Genomic DNA, 19,490 nt, shown 5'->3' on the forward strand with positions numbered 1-19,490 from the left:
CTACTTATACTGGGATTACTTGTACGTTTTGAGATTTCATTCATGTTGGTGAGACAAATCTATAAATCCAGATTAACTATATGAGAGTGGAGCTCATCAGAAATCAAAGAAACTGCTACTGTCCCACTAGTATTGCCACAGATGACCATTAAGTGGTAGCAGAAGTAAATTTGGTCATAAGTCTGTGATTCTTATCAGGTAGTATTAATAGACGAGGTAGAGTAGATCAAAAGAGAAGCACTGGATTCTTTCAGTAAATGTACGAGCATTGCAGAAAGGCTCACTGAACTCCAAAGGCATATGCTACAAAAGAAATGATGTGACATCATTGACAGACCTATTTTACAAATTGCAAGAAAGCACATTCTACAGAAAGTAAAGCAACAATACACCTCCCCCCTCACCGCTTCTCTCTAAATCATATCATATAACATACAAGATATATTGTGCAACCATATTTTTGTGCATGTAAGTAAGGAAGACATTACAATCAGAGACACTGATGTTGAGATATATATACGCCAGCCCAACAAACTGCAAATGTTTTGAAGCACATTAGTCAACAGTTCACCACGAAAAGCTATACTGATGCTCAACTATGATATAGCTTGTCACAGTGACTTCTTAAAATGCAATCTTCATAAAACTGTCAGTTTGTAGCCAAGCGAATTCATCCCGACATCAACATCTCTGTTGTTAATGTCTTCTTTATTTCCAAGCATATACCGCAGGCTTAAACAATATGTCTTCCATGTGTACACAATTTGATCTGTACACTGTAGACTGTCATATGGAGATCTGATCATCAAGATATCTCACTCTCAATCTTATCAGACTGTACATGTAAATAGAAAAATAAAGCATTGCAGTTGGAATACATTGAACATAAATTATTTCACACACAAATTGTGAAAAGACCAAGTCAGTACGATAATAGGAATTCCAGTTCATACAGAAGCTTACCTGCACACCATTTGTGCACAGAACTAAAAACAAGGGAAATCATAAGAGTACAAGAAGTACACTCAACCACATATTATAAGGTGATGGGAGAGTACAAATGCAGAAGTAGGTTCTGATTTGTTTATTTTACAATTATTACTTGAAAAATCTTGTAAAATTCTGGGAAAGAAAAGTTGATTGGAGTATATATGTATATACACGTTTTACTTAAGGTGGAATATATAGTGGCTTGTCTTGAATAGCTGTCTAGGTTTCACTGCACAATGAGGTAAACAAATGACACAAGCAGTTAGGTTTCATGTTACTACATTACATAGTAGAATAGATCATTTCATCAGAAACTGAACAATACTACAATTCAAGCAATAAGAGGAAGATTCACACAAACATTCAATAATAATTCACATTATCCACAAATCACACTTGAATTCTGACATCTACTACATTATGTTGGTGGATGCACCTACTACAGACACTGAAGTTGGATATATTTATAAAAATGTCTGTACAGTTCAACAAGAATTTTGAAGAGTTCAGAACAACACGATTTCAGATTCATTCATAGCTGTGCAATTTATATATATGGTAAATTTGAACCCCAAGGCTACTACTTAAAATTTTTGGACCATACACTGACATCTCGACGTTGTTCAAGTAAATAGGAAAGCATTATTAACTTTTAGCTTTCATGGAATACTTTTACTTGGTTATGAATGAAATAGTTTCACTATAGTAATACCACAAAATATACATACAAAATAACAGAAGCTACTGCCTGAATTGTAGAACTATATTTATTGACATACTGTATCATATATCGCTGTATCAGTAATATGAAAAATAACTACTTATAAGTCATTATTTATACTGGATGTTCATCATGATTTATTGTGTAATTGTACTGCCCCAGTGGTTATTTGAGCACATTTAATAGATTATAAACAGTAGAAAAATTATATATTAGTATTTCACAATGTAAAATAAAAAACCATTCCCTCAGGACGGTATGTTTCAAATTCTGAATGCACTGAAAAACCAATCATCAATCATTTTTTTGAATGACATCACTTGCACTAACAGCAGCCACAATGTTGCTATGTGCTAAAGGTGATCAGCATTCATAGTCAAAGATGCTACTGACAACTTTTTGCATCAGTAGAATGTACACACGATGAACATATGTTTTCTTTCATTCCGAAGACTAATAACATTCACTAAGTTAGCCATAACTGTCAAGAGGTGCATGATTTACCAGCAATGCAAACTATACTGCTGTTATCTCCAACAAACTTCTACTTCATTACTGACACATATTCAAAGATCTCCGATAAGGCACCAACGAATAGGTGCATTAGTCTGTGACAAATGATAACAAAAGCATAACAATTACGTTACAGTTCCTAACAGAAGATTGATTACATCTTTTTCACACTATCCCTTTACAGCTATATGCATTAAACATGAAAAACATTCTCTCTTCAATTTAAGTCTTTCTGTTATGCTATTCTCTGCACCTTTACAAAACTTTTCTTTTGTACTGCTGGAAAAATTTGTGAAAGTCAAAATCATATTTTGATTCTTGTTATTGCATTATCACAAACAGTGAGGTGTAAAGTAATCTAGTTCTTTAGCCAAAACAACGTTATACAGAACTGTTCAACAAAATGTCTTCCTACTTTAAACCTAAAGAATCTGTCAGTTGAGTAATTCAGAGGATATGAAAATACCTACCCAACAAAATACAGGATTTAAAAGAAGAGATGAAATACATTGTGAAATTCACCAAAAATATGAAGTATCACCAGGATTGAAATAAGCATTTTCCAGAAGTCAATGTTTTGAAATTTGCAGTTATATTAAAATTATCTTTTGTCACATGACGCACTTTGTAGTGAAAGTGTTAGTGCCATTTACACCCCCCCCCCCCCCCTCAGTACCAGGGACATGTCACAAAACTCAGTTTTGAATGTATCCTTGGGTACATGTTTACTCAACAGAACTGTATCTTTCCGAACACCATAAATAAATACCGGTACTATGGTCTCTTTTCTGTGTTTACTTTGGGCTTAATGTTACATTCCTAAATCCTTACCATATTGGGTGATGTGGTATCAGGTTCCCATACATTGTGTTACAATATGCTATCCAACAGTATTATTCAATACTCCTCCTTGAATTTGAATTGTAGAAGGACTGATAACTTAAAATACTAAAGAATTTGGTTTCTGATTGTAAATAAAATGTCAAATAAGTTGTACAGAGAGAAGAGAATGAATTGGAATTGCCTCTTCTCAGAAGAGAATTGTTTAATAAACTAAGTTTTTTTTTTTAAAAAAAAGCTTCTTAAATAATGTAATTTAATCCTGCTGCTGCTGTGTCTTACACATAACTACACAAAAATGGCATTTTAAATTTGTACACTTACCAACAATTTGCCGAATTTGCAACTGCTTTGCTTCCATTAATTTCTGTTTCTCTTCCAAGCTGAGAACTATGCCTTCATCTTCATCTTCTTGACAGTTCTCCACAGCTGACCTGCAATACACAGGATTTTCAGTATCTGTACATCTCTCATCAAACTTGACTGAACACTATGTTGGACAACCGATTTCCTTTCACTATGTTCAGCAAACAAACAAAACACGATAACTGCTTGCAGGCATCTGTTTCAGGTTCTATGGCTGAAGGCAGTTTGATTTACAATCTAACGTTTCACCAGCACAATTATCCTCTACTGTTTGGTGGAATGAGGACAAGCTCACAGACAGCATTAACACTGCCTCACTTTCAAAGAACCTGAAACAGACGGCTCTATGCAATATATTTGTTAGTGGCTGTGGAACTCTCAATGATTTCGAGCATATGATAAGGTAATCAAATGATTACCTATCATTGTGCCCTGAAATGAGGGACATCCTACCCGAGATACTACCCACCCCTCCAAAAGTGGTATTCCATTGTCCACCCAACCTCCACAACATCCTAGTCCATCCCTATGCTACTTTCAATTCCAACCCATTGCCACAAGGCTCATATCCCTGTGGAAGACCAAGGTGCAAAACCTGCCCAATCCACCCACCGAATGCTTCCTATTCCAGTCCTGCCACAAGTTTATGCTGCCTCATTGGAGGGGGGGGGGGAGGGGGGGGGGCACCTGTGAAAGGACTCATGTCATTTACCAGCTCTGCTACCATTACTGCATAGCTTTTTATATTGGCATGACTATCAACCAGCTGTCCACCAGGATGGACGGCCACCACCAAACTGTGTCCATGAGCTGAACACAACACACTTGATTTCAATGGCTGCTTCACTACCACAGCCATCTGGATCCTTCCCTCCATCAGTTTTTCTAAACTGTGCAGATGGGAGTTATCCTTACAATACATTATCCAGTCCCTTAACCATCCTGGCATCAATCTACGGTAACACACTGCCATCCCCACACCCTCCACCCAACAGTTTCCACCCTCTCTGTCCTGTCATCTCCTCCCCATTCTTTTCTTCCACCCAGTTTATTTGCAGCCCTCTGCCAATGCATTCACATGTCTTTCCCCACTCGTCTCCTTTTTAGTTCCCTTTTTTCCCCAGCTCCCTGCCCTACACCCTCCTGATGCTGCGCCTGTTGCCAGTCTGGTCCCTGCGCACTCCACCACACAGCGTTTGTCTCTCCCCCACCCATACACTACTACTACTTCCCCTTTCCCACCCCCTCTAGATTGCTGCTTGCCTCCTACATGATGTTACATTCCAGCCCAAGATGCTGAAATCAGTGGTCATGAATATGCAAGAGGTGTGTGTGTGTGTGTGTGTGTGTGTGTGTGTGTGTGTGTGTGTGTGTGTGTGTGTGTTTACTGACGAAGGCTGTGGCCGAAAGCTAAATGTGAGTGTCTTTTAATCACGTCTGCCTGCCTGCAACTTGACGAGTCTTCTTTATGGTAAGTAACAATCTATCTTTTACTTGTTGGTTGGTTTGGGGAAGGAGACCAGACAGCGAGGTCATCGGTCTCATCGGATTAGGGAAGGACGGGGAAGGAAGTCGGCCATGTCCTTTGAAAGGAACCATCCCGGCATTTGCCTGGAGCGATTTAGGGAAATCACGGAAAACCTAAATCAGGATGGCCGGACACGGGATTGAACCGTCTCCTCCCGAATGCGAGTCCAGTGTTTAACCACTGCGCCACCTCACTCGGTCTATCTTTTACTACATTGTTGATATTCCAAGCTGGAGTTTCCATTGTTTGACATCATTGCCTAATTTTTTTCCCCTTGCAGTTTCTCCCCACTGAGAATAATATAAAGAGCTCTGTTTTCCAAGAAGTCGCAAACCCACTCATGCATATGGTAAGAAAGATATTCTGCGAGCACATATTTACTTGGTGACAGTGTAGAATCGTTCTGTATGCTTTCTGTAAGCCAAGAAATGTAGCACCTTTGTTGGCTCCACTGCCTTGTGAGTCTCATGAAAATACATGTAGAGCTGAGTTTCACATTACTGGTGACTGCGGAAACTATGTTACTTCTTATAGAGCAATCATCCATTATGTAAGTACTATTTTCAATGAATTCCGATATGGTGTTGGTTTTCTGAAACTGTTCATTACACATACTGGCTTACCAGTTTGTTAATGTGATCAAAGATCTACATGCTGAATATTTGGTGAACACTCTTATTTGTTTAACGGATCATAAGAGAGAATTTTGTATGTGCATTTCGCTGATATTCAGTATTAATTTATGCACTTCATATTCAGGCCACAAGTTGCCCATTGGGACCATCCGACCGCCGTGTCATCCTCAGATGATGATTCATATAGGAGGGGTGTGTGGTCAAGCACACCACTTTCCTGGTTGTTATGATGGTTTTCTTTAACTGGAGCTGCTACTATTTGGTTGAGTAGCTCCTCAATTGGCATCATGAGGCTGAGTACACCTCAAAAAATGACAACAGTGCATGGCAGCCTGAATGGTCATCCATCCAAGTTCCGGCCAACCCCAACAGCGCTTAACTTCGGTGATCTGATGGGAACTGGAGTATCCACTGTGGCAAGGCCGTTGCCTAAGATTAATTTATGGGTATTAAATGATTCGATTACCATTAGTATTACTATTCATAACACTGATTTTTGCAAACCTTATTGCACGTATCCACACTTGCTTGTCCTTTGGTTTATGTACTTTCAGTTCAAACATTTCAGGCTCTGAAGGGTTGGATGAAATAAGATATATGCCTCTTGAGTCCTGCCCAGCTTTCTCTCTGACAAGCAGTTTTTGAAGGGAGACAACACCAGCCTGAAATAAATAAATAGAAGTGAAGTGTTTGAGCAACTGGTAATTATGAAGAAGTATATGAACACTATTTCAACTATAAACAAATAAGATATAAATTTGAAAATGATGTTACGCTATTCAAAATTCTTTTCCCATCGATAATTTACCTTGTTATCTGGAGTAAAGAAAGAATATTTGTTATTGTTTTCCAGCAGAAAGAAGAGAACATCTGATAATACAATAACCAAGACAACTTGCATTTTACTCCTCCCTTGCATCAAAGTTGAAACACCTTCGAACCTATAGATTGAAAAAAATATGGCATTATTTTTGAAACAATGAAATGAAATTATTCATTTATAGTAAGATAAAAAATAGCCATTCATAATATGAAAATAAAAATAATCATTCGAAACTTGGAGAGCAATATCAATGATTTAACAGTGTATCATTTTTTACAAACACAAAAATGTTGAAAATCATGTGATTATTATTCTCTATTATAATTTATAATTTACAAACTAAAGATAAACGAACAGAGAGAGAGAGAGAGAGAGAGAGAGAGAGAGAGAGAGAGAGAGAGAGAGAGAGAGAGAGAGAGAGAGAGAGGGGGGGGGGGGGTGAGAGGGGGGGGAGAGAGAGGGCGGGGGGGGGGGGGAGAGAGAGAGAGAGAGCGAGAGAGAGAGAGAGAGAGAGAGAGGGGGGGGGGGGGCAGATGGGTAATGGGAGTGCTAGTGTCAATTTGACACTCGATGATAATATTATTATGTTATTTTCATCATGGCAGCGACAACAGCAGCCGCTGCGAAATTGTCTCGAATGAAAAACAACCCACAGTTGCACTAAAATCTGTTTATTTTAAACCTTGACCATGGTTTCTGCTATTATAATATAGCCTCCTTTAGAAGTCCTAAAAAATGATCAAAATAACATTTAGACCAGTGATACGATCTACACATAAACTTCAGAATTAAGTGATACCATATTACATACATACACACTAATAAATGAAAAATGTCTTAGCCCAGCAGCTGCGTCAAGACCAATAAATAACTTCAACAGAGATAAGCATGTTTCGAATAAAAGTAAAATTACACACGACAACATACGTCCTCCGCCACTACCACTGTTATACTGGGCGCATGGTCATCAAATGTGCTGCACCCCGCGCATCATAGGTGGTACTCATCACAGTGAGCTATGTCGCACCGTTTTTCAGGCAACTAGTCAATATGTACAACAATAAATTAGTAACAAGCCTACATGTGCAAATGAGGAATCATTTACTATTAATATGAATGTCCACGAGATGAAATACTGTCGCATACGATCATTAGAGTGGTAGAACATTATTATCACTCTTTGATGAACTTTGATGATGTGTTCAGCTAACGTTGACCCATTCTTATTCATACCCATCCTCCACGGCATATGTTCTTTATATCTTACGGCTGTAGACCTACCTGTTTGCCCTATGCAATACGCCAGGCAATCATTACAAATGTAACTTCATCTTACATTATGTGCTCTAATAGCTTATACAGCTAACTCTACTAGCCGACTGGAGTCGTCGTACATAGCCACACTACCAGTGATTGACATTACCTCTGCGGCTAGCACCCTAGTGCATGAGTCCGGTAACATGATACATGATGACAAAGGACACACGAACATATCTGTCTCAACGTAAACCAATGTTAACTTAAAAGCGGCTCATGACTATGATGAATTCCTACTGGAGCATTGTCCTAAAACATAAGTTTATCTCAAAAGATAATCATACAATCATATGGCACAATCGAGTAACTACTAGTGCCACTCTGCTACACCCAATACAGGCTGAAAAACCTTCAAGGAAGCAGGAACATTCATATAACACTGATCATTCAGTAAATTGCTAATGCCAGACATTTTGGGCTTGTATATCTGCACCTCCTCCAACAAATCTAATTTCATACCCTTCGCTTCTTTACACAATAGTTCAGTGTTGTTAACAGGTTGGGGCGTATGTCCTCCTTCGATGATGGGTTCAGAAAACGTTGACCCACTCTTGTTCATACCCATCCTCAACGGCATATGTTCTTTATCTCTTATGGCTATAGACCTACCTGTTTGCCCTATGTAATACACCGGGAAATCATTACATTTCAATTTATAAACTCCTGATTGCAATAGCTCATTATAATTGTTATTGCAGAAACAAACAAAATTCCATTTTAGGATATTGTTGGTGGAAAATGCTACATTACAATCATGTCCATGGAGCACACATTGCATTTTATAAGATGTGTTTCCTAGAAATGGAATAGGTGTAAATCACTTACATTTTGTGCTCAATTATATTATTGACTATTTTGGGGTTATAACCATTATTACCGGCAATCTCTTTTAGGGTACACACTTCTTTTTGAAAGTTAGCCTGGGTAAGAGGTAAATTTATTGCCCTGTGTGCACTCGAATTGAAAAAAGCCATTTTCTGCACCAACAGATGCGAGGACCTGTTGGGAATGACACAATCTGTAAATGTAGGCTTCGATAAATATTAAACTCTATCCCCTTGTTAACTACTGATAATGTTAAATCCAAGTAACTAATCTTTCTAGTATTATTCCCTAGTTCCATAGAGAACTTCATTTTTTCATGCATCGAATTGAAATGAGTATGTAACTGCTCCATCTCCTAATGGGACCCATCTACCACAAACAACAAATCATCAAAGTATCATGCATAGAATCTAATGTTAGCTTTAATGTCAATAGCACTATTGAAAAAACTGATTTCTTTTGAATTGATAAAAATGGCCATGGGTTGCTCGCTTGCTGGGCTTATGGCCGACATTTGCACGACAGATGTGGGATACCAAATGACATGGGCAGCAATGTTGTGGTACAGCAGACTGCAATTTTGACAGGCCGCAGTCCTGGGGCTATCAAATTCTGATGTGTGCTGGTAAACATTTCCCCTTTTTACACAAAACAAATGAATGAACAAACAAACACTGCCTGAATAGCCCTTGAAGGCCAATCATACCGAACAGCCACCATGTCATTCTCAGCCCTTAGGCATCGACAGATAAGGATATGGAGTAGCATGTAGTCAGCACACTGCTCTCCCAGCCGTTGTCAGTTTTCATGACTCGTGTCATTACTTCTTGATCAATTAGGTCCTCAATAGACCTCACAAGGGTTGAGTGCACCCTGCTTGCCAACAGCACTCGACAGACACAGAGGTGATGCATCCAAGTGCTAGCCACGCCCAATAAAATTTAACTTCGGTGATCTAACGGGAAGTGGTGTTGCCACTGCAGCAAGGCCATTGGCTCCTCCTCATACGAAGTATAAATTGGTGAAAAAACATTCCTATGAAATTTCTGAAGGATTAATGCACAAAAAATCTTTTTTTGTATTAAGAATACAGGTAGCATTACTCCTACCAACTTTGTGCGATCGTGTAGAAATGTTAATGATTTGCATATCCAAGAACGTGGCACACACCATTGAATTTGACGTTTGTCACCTTCATGGTGCTGAAATTTTAACAGCCAGCAGTGTTTTTAAGTTTTTGTAGCTGTGTGATTTTTTCATGCATTGAATTGAAATGAGTATAATGCAGAAGTTAATCTGGCCTAAAAGCCAGAGGCGGCAGAAGCACAAGGACACAAACATGACTCCGAGCTGTGACAGACAAGCAGCTGGCTACATGGTAGGTGGTTTCTGGAGCTCGACTGCAGGCAATGTGCTGACGACATGGCTCACTGAAGACAGAGTGTCTACAGCAGATGACAGCTGGGGTCTTGTTATGATGCGTCATGGGTGTTTGAAACAGTTGTGGTGGTCAGAGAACGTCGCATAGGCCACTGGTGGCTATGCTGGGGTAGGTGAGGGCACTTGTGGTGGACGCACATCACACAGCTGTACTGACGGGTGGACAAGGTAGGGCGAGATTGTGGTGCATGTGGAGGCAAGATGACAGCTGGTGGTGTGTGTGTGTGTGTGTGTGTGTGTGTGTGTGTGTGTGTGTGTGTGTGTGTGTGTGTGTGCATCGTGGGTGGCCACAGGTACACGCTCTGTTTGACTGGTAGTGGAGGAAGAGTCATCCATCAACAGGTCTTCCACTGGTTCGAAGAAGAGAACGATGGCAGGAGTAGTTGTGATATAATCCAGCTTGACTGTATCAGTTGACATATTGCTTGGCTTGCTGTTGCACTCTATGTCCAGTGTTCACCCGGCACAGGTGATGACACAGTGTGGTCCTGAGAACAGTGGCCAAAGTGCTGGCTGTACTGCATCAGTACATAACATGGCATGTACACAGTGCTATAGCATGTACGAACACTTTTTGGTGTGACATTTCGACAGGCAGACACTGCTCGTTTCTCTGGAGAAAATCTGGCACAGTGATTTCGAATGCATCCATGGATTGTCACACTCCGACTTACATCAATGGGCGCACACCTGCACAGCATGCCAGCATGTCAAAGTCAGGAGGCACACACATGCACTCATTGGCACCTTTCCTGATGCATCACAGCATTTTGCACATGTACTACGAACATTATGGGCCTGCTCACTCTGACCGAAGACAAGTGATATCTTTTGATGATGGTAGTTAACTTCATATACTCGCTGGAAGCAATGCCCATAGAGAACATCACCACCAAGATAGTTGCCACAGCCTTCGTCAGCACCTGGGTCCCACGTTTCGGCTGCCCCAGTCACGTCACAATGAATCACAGCTGCCAATTTGACTATGTGCTGTTCACCCGTGTCACCTGTCTGTGTGGTGTGCAGTTACACAGAACTACCTGCGAAAACCCAGTGTCTAATGGCATGGTCGAGGGGCTCCATTGAACATTGAAAGCCTCCATAACTTGCCATCACTACCCAGCTGCATAAGGACACACATTCTGTGCATCCGCACACTGGTGTCAGGTGCCACCGCTGACTGGCCTGCCACCATCACACATTTACTGATGCCACAACGAAGTGCATGGAATCCAATATCACACAAACTGGACGCCAGTACTGTCTCTCAGGCAACACAAAAATGTGGGAACGGACTGCTCATGGCTGGCCCAAGTTAGCTGTGTCACATATCTGTTGGCATACACAACACCAATAGACAAAATTTGGCGATGTGTGGTGCACACAGGTGTGAGTTGGCGAAAAGCAATGGCAGTTCAAACTGAGCCACCATACAGTACAGATACGTTCTTCCAGAGTCTACAACTGCAATCCATGGACTACATGGGTTGAGCTTAAAGCGAGATCCCCACCAATGTGTACAGAAGTATGTTTAGCACTCTCCATTCATTTGCACTTTCACTTCATCACATCCTGAAACGTATGGTGCCCCGTGATTGCGAAAAAAGTCCATACATCCCAGGCACAAATTCACTGTTCTTCCACATTCACGCGATCGGACGATGTGCACGTCACTGAGGAGTGTACACCATCCAGGATAAGTGTTTGAATGGAACTGTTATGCAAACACAATTATCGCGATAGCTGGTTAATAGACACTGTGATCTTATTTCATTCTTTTCACTTTTTCATTTACTCATTTGTGCAGAATGAATACATTTTCGGCAAAAGCAGAGTGTCCAGCGACTGGTGATTTTCAAATTCAAGGTTTTCTCCAGGTTTTTCATGTCAAATTTTTTCAATGTTAAATTTGACACTAAAACATCCTTTTCTTCAAAACTTCGCAATGATAATTATTAAAACATGTACAATTAATAACAAGTTATTTCCTTAGTAGTATAAAATACAGGAACAAATTACAAATACATATATATATACAATGTAACTTGCTGATTGAAGGGAACAAACAGTAGGAATTTGTCGTGATAAAAATGAATAAATCATTACTTTAAATTTAACTCAACATATGTGCTCTTTTTGTTTCTAATTCTTTGGTTTCAGTTTACTATCATTTGTTCAACAATTGTTCCTCCTCTTCTTCATACAGTACAGATACGTTCTTCCAGAGTCTACAACTGCAATCCATGGACTACATGGGTTGAGCTTAAAGCGAGATCCCCACCACCTTCCTTCGCCTTACGTTTCACATCATCTTTGTACAATGAAAGTGCATTGCGAAAACAGTGTATAAGAATTTTGTTGATGCTGAAAGTGTCAACTACATTTGCGTCCTGGACTGCGTCAATTGCATCTCTGAACAATAAGCCTTTTTTCTGTTTGATTTTCAACTATAATTTCAAAGCTTACAGAAAAGCCTCACTCAACAGAAGCATTTTCAAGTGTGATTATTAAAAGAATTTGCATAAAATCTAAGAAATTTGGGCATGGCTTTGAAGATAGTTCAGTTATGTTAATCCAGAATTTATCAAGATGATTTTCACTTCTTTCATAACATTTCATCTTGTCTTCAATTCTTTTTTCTCTACAGATCTCCAAAAACTCAAGTTTGACATGGTCTGCCTTTGAATTCAACATTCTTCTGTTTGCTACCAAAATTTCAAGACTTATTGTCAATCTTCCTTGAGCTACTACCTGGTTTAATGCAATTTTTGGATTCACGCAGGAAATTATGCGTGTTACATTGTATTTCAGCAGTGATCTTTCTCACAGCTTCTCTACTATGCCAATAATGCACGTTTTCCTTTAGCAACAATATTTCCTCTTCAGATACATTCCTAATTGTTTTCAGTACCTTTCTTATAGCAAAATCCAGATTGAACTGTCTTACAATAACTAGATTCTTTACATAATTTAAGTCAATTTTCATCAAAGAAGTTGTTTTGCTTTTGAAGACATCTAGTTACATAACTTTCTGCATCAAAATTTTCATATGATGATGATGATGTACATCATACAGCAATGGAGACATCGGGACATCACTGTGAAAATCGAGTAAGAATGGTTCCAACAAATGTGCTGTTGAATGAAGAATGTCGGTTTCAGAGATGGCAATCTGCCGTTGACTGATTCAGAAACAACTCTGAAATTTAATGACAGGAATAGTTTTCAATTTATTTATCTTAGTAACATAGGTTTGAATATGTTCAAGAATTTCCACATGCATCTATGTAAGAATTGGCATTTCTTTCATGCCAATAATGGATTTCTGCTCTTGGGACTTAGTGATCATTAAAATGCAGCAATGTGAGGAAGGTATCACGAGGGAAATTATTTTGGTCTCAGCATACCTTCCTTATGAAGACTGCTCACCTCGTCTCTTGGATGTGAGGAGACTGGTATAGGACTTGCCATCGGCAAGGTGATCAACTGCTGGTGGGATGCAATGCCAATGCCCACAACCTAGTGTGGGGCAGCAAGGACACCAACAGTAGAGGTGAGTACCTTCTTGAATTTCTTTTAGCTAACAACTTAGAGGTCCTGAATATGGGCAATAAACCTACATTCAGGAATAGCAAAAGGGAAGAAGTAATTGACATAACCTTTGGTTCTACGATGGTATCCATGTCAAACAATGGCATATGGTGTTGGAGCCATCCTCATCGGACCACATGTACATCAAATTCAAGGTTGAAATGGGAATCAGACAGACCATGACCTATAGGAATCCCAGGAAAACAGACTGGGAGACATATAGGAGGGACGTTGACTTACGTTTATCGGAAATTAAAATCTCAATAAGGAATCCAGTAGAATTTGAGGAAGTAGCAGAGGCTGTTACTTCTGCCATAGTGGCCTCATATCAGGACAACTGCACAACCACCAGGAAGTGCACAAATAGGAGTGTTCCTTTGTGGAATAACAAATTGTAAATGCAAAGAAAACAGGTACAGAGACTGTTTAATATTCAGAGATGTAAAGGACAATGGTCTAAATATCGTGAAGCCCTTGTCAATTACAATCTTGCAATAATACAAGCAAAGGAGGTTTCCTGGAAGGCATTCTGTGAGGGAGTGGAGGGCACGGCTGCACAAGCAAGACTATACAAGATTTTCACTAGAGTAATAAAACAAATCCAGTAGGTACATTGAGGAAGGAGGATGGGGAATATACAAAGACAGCACATGAGATGTTGGAATTGCTCCTCAAAACTCACTTTCCTCAATATGCTCTGCCGGACAACACAGACCAGTATGTAACTCTAGAGAGACAACGGTTCTCAGGCACTCTAAGAGAGGACTGGGAGTGGGCCAAGGAGTGTGTGAACTTCAACAAAAGCCAGTGGGCAGTGGGAACATTCCAACCATTCAAGTCATCTGGCCCAGATGGAACTTTTCCAGCTCTCCTGCAACAGGCAAGACGAAAGCTCATAAGAGTCCTATGCAAGCTATCCAGGGTTAGCCTTGCAGTAGGAATCTTTCCCAATGCTTGGAGGGCAGTGAAGGTTGTCTTCATTCCAAAGCCAAGGCTAAGGATATGAGACCAATCAGTCTGTCCTCCTTCATTCTCAAAACTGGTTAACGTATATGTTGGGAGAGGAGGCTAAGTAGGGTCTACACCCAAACCAACACGCATACCAACCAGGTAAATCATGTGAGACAGCTCTCCACCAACTCATTGAGAAGGTGGAAAAAGCACTTCACTTCCAAGAAATAGCCCTCTGCATCTTCCTGGATATCGAGGGTGCCTTCAGAAACACGACCTTCGATTCCATGGTAAGGGCAGCAGAGGTGCATGACCTGGGGACCGCTATATGTAGGTAGACCAGGGCCATGCTTAGTGGGAGGAAAGTAGAGGCTACCATGATGAATGGAAAGATGGTAATTAAGACCACTAGAGGCTGCCCACAAGGAGGAGTTTTGTCTCCTCTGTTGTGGAATCTAGTGGTGAACGAACTCATTGAGGAACTAAATTCCAGACAATGCTTCTGCCAAGGATACGCAGATGACCTTGGCATAGTAATACTTGGCAAGTTCACTGACACAGTCAGGAATATGGCACAAGGAGGATTGGACATTGAGCAAAAATGGTGCTTTAAACAGGATCTGAGAGTTAATCCTAAGAAGACTGTTGTGGTGCCATTTATGAAGAGACATACTAAGCATGCAAGTTGGAATCTAAAGCTCTTCGATGAAACTATACCTGTGAAGGAGACAGTGAAATATCTAGGGGTGAGCTTGGATGAGAAGCTAACTTGGACCTCTCACATTAAGAGCATCTGCTCCAAGGCAAAAAGTGCTCTAGTGAGTACTAGGAGGGCTTGGGGCAAAAACTGGGGCCTAAGCCCCAGGGGTATGCACTGGATATACACCACAGTGGTTTGAGCTAGGACTTCCTATGGGGCTGTAGTGTGGTGGAAGAAAGTAGAACAGCGGGTTGCTGCTAATGTGCAGAGTTTGGCCTGCTTAGCCATAACGGGCAGAATTAGCAGCACACCAACCGCTGGCATGGAAGCCATGCTGGATTTGCCTCCACTTCACCTTTGGGTCAAGATGGAAGCAGCAGCTGGGGCACACAGACTTCAAACTGGCCAAAACTGGGTCTCATTTGGATATCCAGAATCACACACTAACGTAGTGAGTGAGGTAAATATAGGTATCGCTGGGGAAATGACTGCTGACTATATAAGAACTCCCAACTGCTTTGACAAGCCTTACAACATAGTAATTGGAAGTAGGAGGCAGTGGGAGAAAACAGTTCGACACTGTTTGGTTCATCAATGGGTCGAAAACAGACCAAGGCATTAGGGCAGGGTTGTACGGGGTTCAGCCATGACTGGAGAGCATCATCTCTCTAGGGAAACTGGCCTCTGTATTCAAAGCTGAAATTACTGCAATCAGGGTATGTGTGGAGGAGAATATGCATGGGTGCTACAATGACCATAGCATCTACATCTATTCAGACAGCCAAGCAGCCCTTAAATCATTGGCAGCTCTTGCAACAAGATCTAATATTGTTGCAGATTGCCACAGGGCTCTGGTGGAGCTAGGGGGAAGCAATGGAGTGAACCTAGTTTGGGTCCCTGGCCACTCAGGGATCTGTGGCAAAGAACAAGCCGATAGATTGACTAGGATGGGGACAACAACTCCGTTTATTGGACCGAAACCTGTCCTGACAATCACCAAGGCTATTATCAAATTAGAACTACGGAACTGGCTTAGGAAACAGCGCGTAGGATATTGGACCAAGGTCCATAAACAAAAACATGGTAAGGTAATGATGCCCGTAACATGTTTTTTAAAAAAACTCTGTAATCTTGGGATTGAACAGGAAAGAGATCAAACTCATAGCTGAACTGATGACCACCCATGGGAATTTCAAAAAACACCAACACACAATGGGTATAACGGAAGAGGACTCTAAATGTAGGATTTCTGATGAGTATGAAGAAACTGCATCACACCTAATCTTCGGATGCATGGCAATGGAGAGTAAAAGATACAGAATATTCGGGACAACTAGATCTGAAGAAATTGTGTCTAACAAAAAACTGGTAGAGGGATTCCTTGCACTATTTAAGGGCACTGGTTGGCTTTACTAGACATACAAGGAGCGATTCCGCACAATAAACCTAGTTTCAGAGCGGGCAGTGGCGGGTCAGACCTAAGCTGTTTTAGCTTCCCTGTTAAAATCAATTAATCATAGACTTATAGTTAGTGGTGACTTCATCCTACCCTTGATGTGTTGGTGTTAATGTGTGTTTGAAGACAGTGGCAGGCATAAAATATTGTAAATTGTATTGAATGTCTGCCCAAAAATTAATTCGAGCAACTAGTTCAGGAACCCATTCTAAACGTAAATAAATGTCTGGCTGTGAAAACATACTTGAGCTCTTAACAACAGATAATCTTGAGAAAGAGGAGTATCATAACCGATTCAGGGATTAGTGACTAACAGATGCAGGGATTAGTGATCACAAGGTTGTTGTAAAAAGACTGAATACCATAACACCCAAATGCACCAAAAATAAACGCAAAATAAATCGATTAAAAAACTCAGCTGAAGTTCTGCTTGTTTCGTCCTACAAGACAGTCCTTCAAAACTGAGTATGTGAGAGTAGACCTGATGTGGAATTACATTCAAAGAAATTGTATGAATGACAATTGAGAGATGTATATACAAATAAATTATTAAGAAATTGTACTGATACCCCACAGAACACAGAACAGGTCAGAACACTGTTGCAGAAGCAATGGAAAAATGAGGCCACATTTAAAAGAACGTAAAATCTCAAACAATGGCAATCTTTTACTAAAGTTCAAAATGTAGTGTATACTTCAATGTGTGATGCTTTTGATAGTGTCCAACAATGAAACTCTGTCTCAGTATCTGCCAGAAAATCCATAGGGAGTCCAATACAGTCCAAAGAGAGCTTGATACAATCAATACTTTCGGTGTGCGACAGCAATGGTAATGTTACTAATAACAGTGGCACTGAAGTTGGGTAAATAAATATGTTTTACCGAAAGTTATTGACCAATGAATGAGACGTAAATGTTCCAGAATTTGAATCGAGAACAGATGCCAACATGAGCAGCTCAGATATCCTCAGTGCAGCGAAACAGTTTAAATCACTTAATGAAGGCAGTTCATCCGTTCCAGTTTGTATAGCCACTTAGGTTCCTTTTGGAGTAAGCTGATACAATAACTCCATACTTGGCCAATATATACAATCGCTCATTTGATGAAAGAATGTACTTAAAGACCGGAAAGTTTCATAGTTCACACCAATACTCAGCAAAAGAAACACGAGTAATCTGCTGACTTACACTCTCATACTACTAATGTCGATTTACACCAAGATTTTGGAACATACATTTGAACATTATGACTTACCTTGAAGTAAATGATCTATTGACAAATAGTCAGCACAGATTCAGAAAGTATTCTTTTTGTAAAGCACAACTAGCTCTTTATTCATATGAAGTAACAAGCACTAATGAAAAGGAATCTCACATTGATTCCATATTTCTCGATTTTCAGAAGGATTTTGACACAGTTCCTCACAAATGACTTCTTATCAAACTGTGTGTCTGTAGAGTCTCAATTCCTGGCAGAAAAGGTCACAGTTCTTAGTAACTGAAGGAAAATCATCAAGTCAAACAGAAGTGGTATCTGGCACTCCCCAAGGAAGTGTTACAGGCCTCTGCTGTTCCTAATCTACATAAATGATTTAGGACACAATTTGAGCAGCCATCTTAGATTGTTTTCAAGTGATGCTGCCATTTACCTTCTAGTGAAGTCATCAGATCAAAACCAATTGAAAAATGATTTAAAAAAAGATATCTGTAGAATCCTCCCCCCATGAACCGTGGAACTTGCCGTTGGTGGGGAGGCTTGCATGCCTCAGCGATACGGATAGCCGTACCGTAGGTGCAACCACAACGGAGGGGTATCTATTAAGAGGCCAGACAAACGTGTGATTCCTGACGAGGGGCAGCAGCCTTTTCAGTAGTTGCAGGGGCAACAGTCTGGATGATTGACTGATCTGGCCTTGTAACAATCACCAAAACGGCCTTGCTGTGCTGGTACTGCGAATGGCTGAAAGCAAGGGGAAACTATGGCCGTAATCTTTCCTGAGGGCATGCAGCTTTACTGTATGATTAAATCATGATGGCGTCCTCTTGGGTAAAATATTCCGAAGGCAAAATAGTTCCCCATTCGGATCTCCGGGCGGGGACTACTCAAGAGGATGTCGTTATCAGGAGAAAAACTGGCGTTCAACGGATCGGAGCGTGGAATGTCAGTTCCCTTAATCGAGCAGGTAGGTTAGAAAATTTAAAAAGGGAAATGGATAGGTTAAAGTTAGATATAGTGGGAATTAGTGAAGTTCGGTGGCAGGAGGAACAAGACTTTTGGTCAGGTGACAACAGGGTTATAAACACAAAATCAAATAGGAGTAATGCAGGAGTAGGTTTAATAATGAATAGGAAAATAGGAATGCGGGTTAGCTACTACAAACAGCATAGTGAAAGCATTATTGTGGCCAAGATAGACACGAAGCCCACACCTACTACAGTAGTACAAGTTTATAAGCCAACTAGCTCTGCAGATGACGAAGAAATTGAAGAAATGTATGATCAAACAAAAGAAATTATTCAGATAGTGAAGGGTGATGAAAATTTAATAGTCATGGGTGACTGGAATTCGGTAGTAGGAAAAGGGAGAGAAGGAAACGTAGTAGGTGAATATGGACTGGAGCAAAGAAATGAAAGAGGAAGCCGCCTGGTAGAATTTTGCACAGAGCACAACGTAATCATAGCTAACACTTGGTTCAAGAACCATAAAAGAAGGCTGTATACATGGAAGAAGCCTGGAGTTACTGACAGGTTTCAGATAGATTATATAATGGTAAGACAGAGATCTAGGAACCAG

At 40.4% G+C, this 19,490-nt stretch overlaps 1 protein-coding gene across 10 annotated transcripts in view; it reads right to left on the reverse strand.

Annotated features, from left to right (window-relative positions):
- Nucleotides 1-19,490, reverse strand: part of LOC126273157 (rho guanine nucleotide exchange factor 18) — a 552,051-nt gene that overhangs the window by 106,919 nt on the left and 425,642 nt on the right. For all 10 annotated transcript variants that reach the window (XM_049976619.1, XM_049976617.1, XM_049976623.1 and 7 more), the window contains 3 exons: nucleotides 6,402-6,534; nucleotides 6,098-6,255; nucleotides 3,389-3,498 (listed from right to left, as the gene is read on the reverse strand). In XM_049976619.1, the coding sequence (XP_049832576.1) occupies nucleotides 3,389-3,498; nucleotides 6,098-6,255; nucleotides 6,402-6,534 (401 nt within the window). The remainder of the gene's footprint in view (nucleotides 1-3,388; nucleotides 3,499-6,097; nucleotides 6,256-6,401; nucleotides 6,535-19,490) is intronic.

Source organism: Schistocerca gregaria, chromosome 5 (genome assembly GCF_023897955.1).
Source record: "Schistocerca gregaria isolate iqSchGreg1 chromosome 5, iqSchGreg1.2, whole genome shotgun sequence".
Taxonomy (NCBI): domain Eukaryota; kingdom Metazoa; phylum Arthropoda; class Insecta; order Orthoptera; family Acrididae; genus Schistocerca; species Schistocerca gregaria.